Source organism: Phragmites australis, chromosome 5, assembly GCF_958298935.1.
Source record: "Phragmites australis chromosome 5, lpPhrAust1.1, whole genome shotgun sequence".
Lineage (NCBI taxonomy): Eukaryota > Viridiplantae > Streptophyta > Magnoliopsida > Poales > Poaceae > Phragmites > Phragmites australis.
The window spans coordinates 28938174-28953254 of NC_084925.1; the positions used below are offsets into that span (position 1 = coordinate 28938174).

The 15081-nt window shown below is 41.2% G+C and overlaps 1 protein-coding gene across 1 annotated transcript; it reads right to left on the bottom strand.

Annotated features, from left to right (window-relative positions):
• Positions 1 to 9312: 9312 nt before the first annotated feature.
• On the bottom strand, positions 9313 to 14650 carry LOC133919128 (probable protein phosphatase 2C 15). Its single transcript, XM_062363402.1, has 9 exons — positions 14190 to 14650; positions 13591 to 13762; positions 13003 to 13153; positions 12856 to 12919; positions 12091 to 12198; positions 11174 to 11299; positions 10858 to 11096; positions 10092 to 10294; positions 9313 to 9997 (listed from the first exon to the last, which is right to left on the bottom strand). Exons 1-9 carry the CDS (start codon positions 14442 to 14444, stop codon positions 9963 to 9965), a joined length of 1353 nt encoding a protein of 450 aa, XP_062219386.1. The 5' UTR covers positions 14445 to 14650; the 3' UTR covers positions 9313 to 9962.
• Between the last annotated feature and the right edge of the window lie 431 nt (positions 14651 to 15081).

Consider the following 15081-nt stretch of genomic DNA (forward strand, 5'->3'; position numbering starts at 1 on the left):
TGGTAGAATTGTTGCTAAGTATGTTGGTGTTATAAGCATGTTTCTATTAAAAAATTCATTTGGGTACCAAAAGTGCTTGTGACTAACTTGAAAGGACTCAAGCAAGTGTGAGTATCTAAAAATAGAAATTGATCTATTCTTGTAGGACTATACCTCCGGTGGAAGAAGTTGGGTAATTGATAGTGGTTGCACAAATCATATGACTGGAGAGAAATTAATGTTCTCATCAATTGATGCAAGTAGATCATCACATGAGAATATTGTGTTTGGTGATAATGGCAAAGGAAAGGTAAAGAGTTTAGGTAAATTGCAATCTCAAACGACTTTTTCATATCAAATGTTTTGCTTGTAAAATCCTTGAACTACAATTTGCTATTCGTATCTTAATTATATGAAATGGGTTTCAACTGCTTATTTACTGATGTTGATGTGATGGTCTTTAGAAGAGATAACTCCTTAATAGTCTCCAAGGGTCATATGAAGGGCAAGCTTTATCTTGTAGATTTTTCATCGGATAAAGCAAGCCTTAAGATTTATTTGATGGCTAAATCTTGCATGGGGTGGCTATGGCATCGTAGGCTAGCCCATGCTAGTATGAGGAATCTTAACAAACTTCTAAAGGGCGAGCACATTTTAGGGCTAACAAAGTTTCCTTTGAGAAAGAGATGATTTGTAGCGCATGTCAAGCCAGAAAGCAAATTGGAGCACTTCATCCCGCCAAGAACATCATGACGACCACAAAACCTTTGGAACTACTTCATATGGATCTTTTTGGTCCTATTGCTTACATAAGAATTGGCAGTAACAAATATGAATTAGTAATTGTTGATGATTACGTTTCACTTTTGTGTTCTTTTTGCATGGCAAGAGTGAAACTCAACGAACATTCAAGAAATTTGCCAAAAGAGCCCAAAATGAGTTCAACTTAAAGATCAAGAAAATTAGAATTGACAATGAGAGTGAATTCAAGAACACTCAAATGGAAGAATTTCTTGATAAGGAAGGAATCAAGCATGAATTTTCAGCACCATACTCCCCTCAATAAAATAGGATTGTCAAAAGGAAGAACTGCACACTCATTAAGATAGCAAGAACCATGCTTGATGAATACAAGATCTCCGATCGCTTTTGGACGGAGGCCGTCAACACCGCATGTCACGCAGCAAACCGGTTGTATCTTCATCGGATCTTGAAGCAAACATCATATGAGCTACTTACCGATAACAAACCAAATGTCTCATATTTTCGTATTTTCGGAAGTAAATGTTTTATTCTCAACAAGAAGCCAAAATCTTCGAAATTCGCTTCTAAAGTAGATGAAGGTTTCTTACTTGGATATGGATCAAATGCTTATGTATATTGTGTTTTCAACAAAACCACCGGTTGTATTGAAATCACGTGTGATGTAACATTTGATGAAACTAATGGCTCTCAAGTAGAGCAAGTTAATCCTAATATTTTAGTGATGAAGAAATTCCATATGAAGCAATCAAGAGGATGACGATTGGTGAGATAAGACCACAAGAGCCTAAAGAAGATTCAAATCAATCATCTTTATCAATTCAAGTGAAGCCTCCTACCTCAAATCAAGATCAAGAAGAATCACATGCCTTGACCAAGATAAAGAAGATGAAGTTGAACCTCAATCACAAGTATCACACCCTAGAATTCATCAAAGCGTGCAAAGAGATCACCCCACCGATAATATTCTTGGTGACATAAATAGGGAAATCTCTACTAGATCTCAAGTTGCTAATTTTTATGAATATTACTCTTTTGTATCCTCTTTGGAACCTTTAAAGTAGAATATGCACTCGAAGATCCGGATTGGGTGATGGCAATGCAAGAAGAGTTGAACAACTTCACCTGAAACAAAGTATGGTTACTGGGAGAAAGGCCCAACCAAAACGTGATCGGCACCAAATGGGTGTTCCGCGACAAGCAAGATGAAAAGGGGATTATGACAAGGAACAAGGCAAGGCTAGTTGCACAAGACTTCACACAAATTAAAGGTTTGGACTTTGGTGAGACATATGCCCTCGTTGCTAGATTAGAGTCAATCCGTATATTACTTGCTTTTGCTACTCACCATGATTTTAAGTTTTATCAAATGGATATGAAGAGCGCATTTCTTAATGGACCATCACGAAATTGGTATATGTTGAACAACCTCTCGTGTTCGAGGGTCCCAAATTCCCATCTCATGTCTATAAACTCCATAAGACACTCTATGGGCTTAAACAACCTCCTAGAGCATGGCATGAGTGCCTTAAGGATTTTCTAGTCAAGAATGGCTTTGAAATTGGAAAAGTCGATACTACTCACTTTACTAAAAAGCTTGATAATGATATATTTATGTGCCAAATATATGTCGATGACATTATTTGATTCTACTAACGAGTCTTTTAGTGATGAGTTTAGTAAAATGATGACCAAGATGTTCGAGATGTCAATGATAGGAGAGTTGAAGTTCTTTCTAAGATTTCAAATCAAGCAACTCAAGGAAGACACATTCATATGTCAAACCAAGTACATCAAGGATATGCTCAAGAGATTTAACATGGAGAACGCCAAGCCTATTCATACTCCCATGCAAGCTAGTGGCCATCTCGACCTCAACAATGATGGTAAACCCAAGGATCAATAGGTATGTCATTTCATGATAGGCTCATTGCTTTATCTTTGTGTATCTGAACCCAATATTATGCTTAGTGTGTGCATGCGTGTAAGATTTCAAACCACTCCGAAGGAGTGTCACTTAGTGGTCGTTAAGAGAATTCTTCAATATCTAGCTCATGCATCTATCCTAGGGCTTTGATATCCTAAAGGTTTGAGTTTTAATCTCATTGGATATTCTGATGCAGATTATGCGGGTTGTAAAGTGGATAGAAAGAGCACATTGGGTACATGTCAATTCTTGGGTAGGTCTGTAGTGTCGTGGCCTTCCAAGAAACAAAACTCTGTAGCCATATCCACCGCCGAAGCGGAATACGTTTCCGCGAGTAGTTGTTGTGCACAATTGCTTTGAATGAGGCAAACTTTGAAAGATTATAAAATTTTTATGAACAAAGTGTCTCTCTTGTGTGACAATGAAAGTGCAATCAAGATAGCCAATAACCCCGTCTAATATTCCCGAACCAAGCACATATATATCCGACACCACTTCCTTCGTGATCACTCCACAAAGGGAGACATAGACATACAACATTTAAGGACGAAAAAACAATTAGCGGATATCTTCACCAAGCCCCTTGATGAGCATAGGTTTTGTGAGTTGAGAAATAAACTAAATATCCTAGATTATCGAAACGTGGCTTGACTCCTTGCATACAATGTTTGCATATTTGCCTATGAATTTGAACTAATATAGTGAACATGTCTTGGTAACGTGTTGTTCTCTCAATGAGCATACACAAACCACATGACATGAATAAATTGATATTTTTGCAAAAAAAGGTGACCCTTGGGTGACTTATGCGCAAAATGTGAATCTAGTGCTAAGGGATCTCATTCTAAATGAATTTTGGTCCTAGTACAATATTTGGATTCATACAAGACCAATCTCTAAGTCAATTCACCATTATTGGTTCCATTTGCTCTTTTGATCGCTTGTCGGATTTATTGGTTCATCTTCATACCAATTTATCCATTCTGATCTTTGGATCGTGTTGATCCGCTTGTGATTATAGCTTTAATTGATTTTGTGTTCGCTGATCACAAGTGGAAAAACATACAAAGTGTTCGATTGGTCAACCTCTCTAAAAGTCCTTCCGAATCTCAGTTTCAAATTCCTTCAAAAACCTCTGTTTTGCTGGAAATTTGCAAATATCAGATTATCTAGTGTCTTAGACCAGAACATCCGATCAGTTAAAACTCCCAGATTCTTCCCTCGAAAAATCAACATATCGGAACTTTCGATCTTCAATCTTTCTAGAAATTTACACGTATCGAAACTTCCGATCCTATGACCAGAACTTCCGATGTGTGGAAGTTAATAGCACCATTTACCCTCGGTGAAACGTTTTCCTCTTCATTCTATCACTTTCACCATTGCCTCTCACCTTGTTCTTGCGCTCCACCAGCGACCGGACCTTCCGGGCCATCGGAACCTCCGATTCTTTTTCCGATTTGGGTTCTTCCTCAGCCGGAGACTCTGATTCCTCTTCGGATCGACATTCTTCCCCGATGTTTGCTCTCCCTCAAGGTATCTTCGTCCCCTTCTAGGGTTTATTGAAATCTTAAGTCTCTTGTGAATCCCTTCGGTGGAAGTACAACATGTTATCCTTAGATGTTGGATCTATACTCATCTCTCATAGTTGTTGGTAAAAATCGTAGAAATCTTGATTTTGGTGCTGGAATGTGAAAGTCGGAACTTCCGATCGGGGACATCGGAACTTCCGATTAATCCAGTCGGAACTTCTGATATTAACTGATTTCAACACAAATGTCTAGATTTTCTTCCGATCTTCTTTCACTTGATCCCAAGTCTTTACGCATACCTATCTATCTCAGGATCAGTGATGGAAGATGGACATGTTTATGAGAGGAGAATCAAAGCTAGAACCGATTCATCTCAACCAAAAAGCTCAAGACAAAGAAAGGACAAAAAGCAAGCAGTCGTTAGGGGCAGAAATCCAAATCCAGCTATGCCCTCAATTGAGCAAAGCCCTCCAACTGCTAATGTTGGTAGAGGTGGTTCTCTACCACCTAGAAGAGGTGGTACCTCTAGTGCTCAGGCAGAAACTGAGGAAGATGTTGCGATGGGGCCACAAGAGGAGATGGGACCCTTGAGGATGCACATGCCTGACAGAGCTAATAATCACCCAAGGCATTGCATCAGCTACAAAGGCAAATCCGCTGTTGTCAAGAAGCAAAGAGAATCAAATCCTTTTGAGTTTGACAGGTTCTCCACTGATAATCGTTTTTTGACCTTCCTTCAACAGGATTACTATGAGTCAGTGATTCTTCCCATGAAGTATCCCACATCTCGTATGCAGTGATTGGAGCTACATGGAGAGCCAAGATAATGACATCTTTAATGAACTAATTGCAGCTTGTGAGTTTCATAATCTAAAAGGTATCGTGGCATTTGAATATCCTTGGTGTGAAGAAGTGTTTGCCTAGTTTTATGCTACCTATTATGTTAATCATGATGCTGCAAGGACTATCCATTGGATGTCAAATGGTACATGGTACAAGATCAAATATTCAACGTTTGCTAGACTTTTGGGTTTCACTACAGATGATCATCGCAACACCGAAAAAATCCATAATGAAAATGTCATGGAGACAGAAGAGATGCAGTTCATGTATGATATGGATGAAGAATACAAGCTTAGCAAAATAAAAGGTCTTCTTCCTTTTTATGCTTATCTTAACAGGATGGTGAGGAAGACAATTGCATCTAAAGATGGAGATACCAACAATATTCTTTCTTATACCAGGAACTTACTTGTAAAAATGAAGGGTAACACAAAGTTTGATGTGTTTAACTTCATTTGGGAGGAGATTCACTTTACCTTTCTTGATTGTAAGAGAGGATGTGACTATGCACCTTATATCATGTTTATGATTGAAAAAGTCACCAACCTCTCTTTTCACAAGGAAGTGAAGCACTCAAGGCTGCAAATAAAGGTGATTAAGCGTGTTCGTTCATCCTCGAGTGCGGAGTCACCACCACTAGAGTCCACTTCTTCTTCCTTCACCCTTTGGATCTTAAAATCCATCTTTTGCTTATGTGAGAGTACTTCTGTGAGAATTCAAAAGGAGAGGGCTGTTAGAAAGAAGCTCACTAGGAGAGTCAAGGAGATCCATAGACACCTGGATATTCATCTACCTTGCTCTCCAAAAGGTTTTGAGGTTGAGGACAGTGATGAGGATGTGATAGAAGATCCTTTCAGTACAGTTCCTGCTCCTACTTCTGAGTCCGATGGAGAAGATGATGGCGATGAGGAGGACAACGATGAGTAGACCACTATCTTAGCTTCTTTCTTCTTTTTGGTGTCTTGATGCCAAAGGGGGAGAGAAAAGCTTAATCATATCTTATGACATCTTTGTTTCCTTTCCATCGTTATTAGTCGGACTTATTTTATGTATTGAACCTTGTTTAATATGTTGTATGAACTTTATTGTGCTAGTATGATGTAATATGCTACTCTTATGTGTTGTGGATGCTATGTCATATGTCGTATGTTTAATTATGTTTTATATTGTGTAAGCTATCATGTCATATGCAATTTCTTTTGATATATGTGAGATGACATGCTCTATATATTCATACTCTCTTATGCCAATATCGCACATGTTCACACTTGCACACTCACGAATGCAAAGATACAGGGGGAGCTTTCACAAAATTTCCTTTCAAGATGTTCATTTGTTTTTCAAAAACAAATTTCATATAATGCACATCTTTAGGGGGAGCTCACCATATATCCTTGCATTAAAAAAACAATTTCATTTAAAATCTTTTGTAAGCTTTAATCATGTTATCATCAATCACCAAAAAGAGAAGATTGAAAGTGCATCTAGGACCCCTGTGTGGGTTTTGATGATTGATGACAAATAATTAAGGGACTAATATATTCAATGAGTATTTGAATAGGTAAAAGTCTCGATGATGAAAGCTAAACGACGTTGGCGATCCCTAAAATGAAGAAAGAAGACGGTGCATGGTTATTCGTATAATTATAACATTTTACTTTAATTTGAGTATAAGAATATCGTACTATTAAGATGAATGCAATGCTGAAAGTTTTGTCATGATCTTAATGCCCAAAGTCAATCCTTAGAATGAGAGACACAATCCACAACACTGACACTTGTTTTTAAAACGTTTTGTTGAATTGGAAGTTTCGATGTTTGGGATCATAAGTTCTGATGTTGATCGGAGTGTTCGGCGTGTTAAAATTTTGAGCGCTAGGGAAGTTCTCTATTGAATCGGAAGTTCCGATGTATTTAGTCGGAAGTTTCGATGTGTGTATATTTCCAGTTTTGGTTTGTGTAGAGTAAGACGTAGTTGTTACTTTGAATAGATCGAAAGTTCCGATCTTAAGGTCGGAAGTTCCAATGTGGGCTGGAAAAATACATAACGGCTAGTTTTTGGAGGATACCTTATAAATACCCCTTTGCCTTACCCTCTCCGCGCTGCTACTGCCATGCCAAGAAAACACCTCTCTAGAGCCCTAAAGTTTACCTCTCCCCTTCCTTGCTTTGTGCTACATCTTGAGAAAGGGATTTGAGTTAAAGATCTAGTGAAAGTGATTTCAAGTTCATCTTTGAGTACTAGGTTTAATCTCCAAGCTTTGCTTCGTGTGCATTTGTTACTCTTGGAGATTGAGATCTCCTAGACAGCTAGGAGTCACTCACGAGCCACTGATTCACTTATGGTGCACTGTGAGGAGTTTGTGAAGCCTGGATTCTGCCTCCGAAAGGGAAGGAATACCAAGTGAAGCCGATGAGTGCTTTGTGCAGCCTCGCGAGGAAAAGGGTTGAAAGAGACCTGGCTTAAGTGCGATCGAGCTCCTCAACAAAGATGTAGGATCTCCTCAAGGATCCAAACTTCGGGAACAAATTCGTTGTGTCTCCCTCTTTGGTTATTTCTTATCTCTTATGCAATTTTGAGCAATTCGTTTGCTATCTTGAGTTAGACTCTATGCTTGCTAGTTTTACTTCAAATTGAATAGCATCATACCCTGCTACATCAAGCATTTCATAGTTTAACTTATTGTTGCTCGTAGACCTAGCTAAGTTCATTTTTCAGGTATATCGGAAGTTCTGATCGTATACATCGGAACTTCCAGTTTAAGTAGGAACATCCGATATTTATATCGGAATATCCGATATCTATTTCTACTGTGTTGTTCTATTATAATATTTGAAAAAGCGCCTATTCACCCCCCCCCCCTCTAGGCCATATATCGATCATGCACTCTTTGGGTGGACTATGTTCCCTCGAGGCTCAAGTGGTGCGATCAGACCTGACCACGACTACGGGAAAGCTTGGGAGCTATTGTCGGGGTATTGAGTAAGAAGGCATTCTGACTAACGGGCTCCACGAGGGATATGACGATCGGTGGGGGATATTTACTGAACCCTAGCCCATCGCGCGATCAGGTCAAGACTCGCACGACCAACACGAGGCTTGCGTGACCAGCCCTTCTTGCAATATAATGTGATCCCGCGGTCAGCTCTTGCTGATCGTGAGACGTCCATACATAGCCTGTCTAAATCGCATTTATTGATATCTACTCAAGTGTTTTTCTTCCCGAGGCACCTCCTCCAACGAACAAAGTCGTGACCGGCGCAGATGGGTAGTGCCCCGTCCCGTAGTATTAATTGCTATAGAGTGGGGTGTTGCAGACCGATTTGGCACCACACGACAGATGGGACAGGGTCTGCATAATGATTAGACAAGTGGACGAGTTTGCAGGTGAACTCACAGAAAGCTAGGACGGGATGGCTTGGCAGATAAGCTCGCGGTGCACGACGTGAGGTCAAGCAGGGCTACCGACGTAAGATAAGAGTGGAGACGTCCATGAGGATGGGACATGCCCCACAGTACCACCGGTGTAAGGTGCAGCACGCGCGCTCCGTGAGATGATGGCCTAAGAAAAGTATATCTAGCTAGGTATAGGTCAACGAAAAAAAAGTCCACTTGTAAATTCTTCTTCTCTTGTATATAAAGAGGAAAACGGATCTAGCATTGAGAGGGAGACTCACCTGTAACCAATTTACAAACACTGATAATAAAATACACATGACGTAGGGTTGTTATCCTACGAGAGGCCTGAACCTGAATAACCCCAGTATTCTTGAGTTTATCACAAACACACGCACATCGTAAATATTATTCACACGTGCATTAACCGATACACCTAAAATTATTGTCAGGGACTAACCGTTGATAAAGTAGGACAGTCCCACTCTTGCTCGGTTGGTAGAGTGCTATATGTCAATCAATACTCGGTTGGTAGAGTGCTATATGGCCACATCCTTCTTTAGTGAACGCTATAGCTTCCATCACCTTCGCTCTCCACCTACGCCACCAGACTCGACGTGCTCGACCCCAGGCCGCCGATGGTTTAGGTGGGACGAAGGATTTCGGGGCCTGTGGAGCACCCACATGTGCAAAGCCAACCCCGACCCTAACCCGACAGCCTCACGAGGCCCCGACCCGACAACCCCGCAAGGCTGATTTTTCACCCGAACCCACCCCCCGTCGGGTTTGAAATCCGCAGGGACCCAACCCGACAGGAGAAACTGCCATCCCTCCTATACCAGCATTATCACAAAAAAATAAAATTATACACAAGGTCACAGTGACAACTCCAGTGAGTCCAGTCTAGCATTTACAGGTACTAGTACAGTTTCTATCTTCCAATTGGTACACCAATGGAGTTAATAACAATAGACACAAGGCAGAATAATTAACAGATCTGTCTTGTTAGCAAGATTCTGTATATTGTACATAACAACAAAAGATGTCTTGCTGATGAATCACAGCTGTTTGAAAGAATTTCTTTAGATGCTAATTACATTGGTGTCAGGGAAGTACTCACCTAGTCTGAAATCAGAATCACAGAGCCATAGCTATTCGTCAGAGCTCTATACGATGAGTAATTTGCATTGCAGTTGAATTTAGAATAGGCATGCCCTACAATTCTGTCACCGAAAATCTTTCGACCTGTATATGCCATCAAGGTCAAAGGGCTGAGTAAAGCTGCCTACATTCCTGTGCAAGAACCTTGCTGCAAGACAAGGCATGCTTCTCACATGGGATAAGAGCTATTCAACGGCAGCCACCTCCCCAATGGCAATTCAATACTTCGTTCTAGTTCTAGATCAAAACTCCCAGACATTCCATGTGATCAAGGAAGGGCCACGACAAAGGAAAATGCTGCAAAATCGGTGGCGCTGGGCGTTGTTGGTCAGTAGTTACCTGATAACTCTACATATGACAACTATTCGCTTGACCCACTGTTTCTTGATGAAGAATCTGCAGAATAAGAAATGGGGGTAAATAGTATAAGAAAAACCAGCTTGATGCTTCATAAATAAACAAGTATAAATAACAGATCTGCAAATAAGACCTCGTGAACGACGCTTTCCCTCCATTGCTTCTTTCTTTTCCTGACAGCTCTGGCAAAGGAACGGACCATCCCAGCGACGCAAGCTCCCAGGTTGTGATGAATCTTCATGTACAGATATCCCTTGGTTTGGCTTTAACTCTACTTGACAAATGGCACATATGAAGAGCTTGAACATATTTCGAACAGGATATTCAGAATCCAGCCTGCATTCAACAATGACAAAATTGCAAAATCATATTTACCAGTCCCGATGCAAACTTTTGAAAAAGAAAATCAGGTGTCCATCATCTGGTGGCCTTTCAATGGAACAAAAAATATTCTTTTTTTTTTCTTGTGAATAGAGTGAATGAACAAGTTGTTTGACATCTGGATGGAATAGAATGGAAGGTTAGTTCCTAATGCCACAAATGTTATGCTGTAGCCTTTTAGGCTATATGGCTCAATTTGTGCCCAATTTATACTCCATCTAACATTCCTTGTAGTGTGCATCGATACAAATTGCATTCATCCATGATACCAAAAATGGTTTATGTTCCATTTTTCCCATCCTTAGTTTAGTTGGCTCCTGAGAAATGTTTTTGGTTGTGCTATAATGAAAATATCTGTCCCATCTACCATGAATTCTCTAAGGAATGACAAAAAGTTTCAATAGATTCTATCATTTTGGAAGCAGGCGCTTAATATATTGATTCATTGGAAACCTTCAACGCTATCTGTTAACAAATTGCACAATACTTAGTTATCAAGATGAAATTAGGAAACCAACCGTTTAGAAAGAAGCGCACACCCATCCTCAAATGTTTCCTCCACAATGTCTGGGTCCATATATTCTCTATCCGCATGGGACGATGAGTCGGATGATGTTTTCTTACGGAACATATTTTTGAAGACACCAATTCCCGGTTGCTTTTTAGGAACTGGCACGGAAGGGTTGGATTTTTCTGCTATTATATCAACAACAATACAGGTGGTATCATCCCTCAGTCCTTTTGATTGCACAGCTGTCTGCAAAAGGTTTCGAATATGTAAACAAGAATATCACGTAAGAGTTAGGCTGCGGAGAGGGAAGGAGGGGGTGTTACTTTAACAATTTGTTCAGCTGCAGGCTCTGGAGAAAGTTCCCGTGAACAGTTAAAAGCTGCTTCTGCAGACAAGGCATCCCAAACACCATCACTTGCAATAATAAGTCGGCCTCCCGCAGTAGATAGCTACACATATTAGGAGACAGATCGTTTAACTGCTGACGATATTGACAGAATACTGAATAATACCTCACATGAAATCACCTAACTAGTAATGATACTATCAAAAAAAGACAGATCGAAAACTCTTGTCAATAAACTAAGCAAGGTGGATACCAATGAACCCAAGAAATCACAATAAGTTCATACAGGTGATGTAACTTTCACAAGAGAAACAATGGAAACTATGAGTGCACATAACTTTGCATAGGTGGTATAATACAGATATAATCTTCATGCTGCATATGGTTGTCAAGACCAGAGCTAGTATAGATGTGGAACTAGAGAAAATTTTGGTCGTGTGGGAAGAGATAGTTACTGTAAGAAAACACAAGTTTTAACAAATGCAAAATATGACACTAGTTATATGATTATCATATGAAACCAAGGCAAGAGACTTGGAGAAACTATCACTTTATTATCACTAGGATTTACAAGGGAAAGGGGGAACATAAGTGTTGGGGGATAACCCAAATAGCCCGGGAATAGGCCCATATAAGGAATCAACCAACCCATGTAATGGCATGTGTTGTAAATCATGTATCCCATAAAGGGCAAAAGGGGGATTTACTCCCTCCCCATTCATATATATAAGACCCCAAGGGGGTCATGAATTCCCAAGCTCATTTCAGCACCACTCTATTCTCTCTCTTGTTGGGAAGTTTTCCCTAACATTGGCGCCGACCATGGGGAGGAAACCAAGAAACCAAGAATCCAAGAAAACTAAGTAGATTTCCTGCGAAGCTGATGTTACATACCTTTACTTGCTTGACGAGGGGAACTGGAACGATAAATTCACCAACATCTTGATCTCCAATTGACCTTGATAGGCATAAACCTCCAGGCCAACACCTAAGGGGGCCAATCTGGAGGTAAGCAAAAGAAAAATGGGTTAAGAAGGTGGAAAGGAAAAACTACAAAAGACACTTAACCAAAACTATGTCCCCCTCGTACTGCTAACCCTTGTCCTATCCTACCATCTGAAGGGGGCCACTCTACCACCTCTCCCTCTTCCCACTCTCTACCCCTTGCACCACCACCCCTTCCACATGGCACACAAACTCTACTTCCCTCCCACTCCTACAATGAATGATGAATGCAATCCTCGGTACAATATGTCTCGCAAATCTAAAAGCCAGTGAGCCCTGTAAAATATAATAATCAAGGTTTGAAATCTACCATTTAGCGGCTCTGGTAGCAAACACTTGAGATCAAATTCAAAAGCTAATAGAGTACTTGGAAGTATCTTAATTTAACACAGATGGCAAAGCCTAATGATATGAATATTTGTGACAACAGAAGGCAAGCATAAAACATACATATGCAACTAGAATGCTACCTAGAATAGTTGTCAACTTAATTTTAGAAGTGCATCAAGTACATCCCAACATTATGTTTAGTAATTAGATCCTGAATGACATATTGAATATTCATGCAATGAATTTAAGCAATAACGAAAACAAAATCAATCTTCAGCGCAAAACAGAATTAGCTTAAAAGACAAAAATGGGAAAACTTCAAACCTCGGCACCACCAACAACATTTAGCCTTCCAACATCACCTCCACTTTCTGTTACACGATCAACCCTGCACATAAAAATTAACTTGTAAGAGCAAAGTGATAGCCATGAGAAAGGGGAAGGGGTATATCACGAAGAAAACAATCTTACTCCTCTTTACTTGCATCAAATCGATGATCAGAAGATAAATGATAAATTGAACCTTCAGCTTCTAGCACACAACGGGAATCGCCAACTGAAGCAACAGTAACAACCAATCCATCTATTATGACAAACGTCACAGTTGTCCCTGAAGAACGTGCTGTAACAGACAACCATATAGACATAGCAGGGTCAGGTACCAAGTATAAACATCAAATATGTTGAAATAAACACGGTTTCGGTCATAGGAATCCATGGTAAAACATATGATAGTATAACATGGTAATCCCGGTCATAGGAATCTACTAATAAATAAATACGGTTTGGGTCACTAATATGTTGTATATATATGAGTATATGATACTAGCAACAACGAATAGAACACAAACAACATCTGAAGTCATGGTACGACAGACTTCATATTTCACTAATTTTCAACGTGTGCTTAAAAGATCTCTTTATAAGGCTTTAGTAACAGAAATGTCAAACCTCTTTATATTGTCTACAAGATAACAGGCAAGCTAAAGCACCTTGACAAGTTCATTCATACAACACAGGAAGATAAGCCAACGTGGCTTCAGTTGTAACATCACGCACCTTTGGTCTGGAAATCTTTATCAGTTTTGACGAATGCTGCAACCGACGCTCTTGGAAGCGCAGCAAGCCAGTCTTCCCTGTTGAGCTCAGCAGGGACTGCGCTCAAGATGTTGTTCAAGAGATTCTCCTTGGTATAAATTGCGGCTCCGTTCCCATTATGCCCATCAAACAGCTGCAACAAAATTACACTCGTAAGAAACTCGGGACGATTACTGCTGCAAGCTGAAGCATGCATTGTCCATCGTAATCACTTTTAAGTGGCCACATGGAACAAGGTCGGTCACTTTCTTCTGCCAAGTAGCACCGCAGATTTCCAGACGAAACGTGGGCGCGTTCTTGGATCAAACATGTCGTCATAAATCGTAGAGGATTGCCATGCGATCTCCCAAATGAAGAACAGGGGAATACGCCCCCAAAATCAGACCTTCATCGCCCCCCCCCCCCCCCCCAAACGCGACAAAAAATTCCCCCGCGACCCCAGCACATTTCGCGCATCCGAGCCGATCGCGCATCGCCACCCCGCCTAAAGACCAGCCAAGCCTCCGATCCACGTGAAGCCAGATCAGGGGCGCGATCGCGACAGGAGGGTAGGCGCTTACGCCGAAGGCGGAGAAGGATGAGGACGGGACGCCGGGGAGGCGCTCGCATTCGGGCTTGAGAAAGGTGAAGTCCTCGCCCTTCTTGGCCTGGCTGAAGAGCCCCGTATGCAGCTCCGGCCGCTCCGCCACGGTGCGCTCGCTGACCACCTCCCGACGCAGCAGCACGGCCAGCGGCAGCGCAGCGCCGCCCGCGCCGGCTCCCCGCGCGCTGCTCCCGCCGCCACTGCCCACGGACACCGACGACCGCGAAGACATCTCCTGACCCCGTCAGGCCGCCACTACCACCAGCACCGCCGCGCCGAACCCGGTGTGCAGGCGGGTGGTCTCCGGACCTCCCCTTTTGGTGCGGTGCTTTTTTTGGAGGCGAGGAGAGGTGGGGAGGGTGGTGATGTGAGGAAGAGGAGCGAGAGGAGCGTGGTCAGGTGGGTCACATGGGAGGGAGGGGAAGGGGAAATCCGACCCGCCACGCGCATTTCGGCAAAGGTAGGCAGGCAAGGGGGGAGGGAAGCAGAGGTAACTGTATGTGACATAGTAATTGATTTAGTTAGGAATTTTGAAAAGTAATTTATAGATGTTGATAGTAAAAAATTGAGTTATAAAAAGTTGAGCAGTTTAGTAAAATAGATTTTTACAATCTTAAAAAATTGAGAAAAACTAGCTTCTTATGTTCCCACGATCCAACAAGAGGATTATAAAAACTATAGAAAAAAATTGTCTACTTATTTTAATTTTGGATTGTAAAAACTGAAAGCTACAATTCGAAGCTGAATCGAAGCTGAAACAAAGGACCTAAATCTCAATATATGTTGTGTTCGTGATAATATCACTTCACATGGTTATATTAAAGAAACCGTTAGAGGAAGGCCGCCCCTCCGATTTCCTATCCTTGCAA

Coding starts and splice junctions, on each gene's coding strand:
- LOC133919128 (XM_062363402.1), bottom strand. CDS start 14,444: ATGTCTTCGCGGTCGTCGGTGTCCGTGGGCAGTGGCGGCGGGAGCAGC. Junction 12,199..12,855: donor ATGTTGTTGGTGGTGCCGAG/GTTTGAAGTTTT, acceptor GCTTACCTCCAG/ATTGGCCCCCTTAGGTGTTG. Junction 10,295..10,857: donor TGTGCGCTTCTTTCTAAACG/GTTGGTTTCCTA, acceptor TGTTGAATGCAG/GCTGGATTCTGAATATCCTG.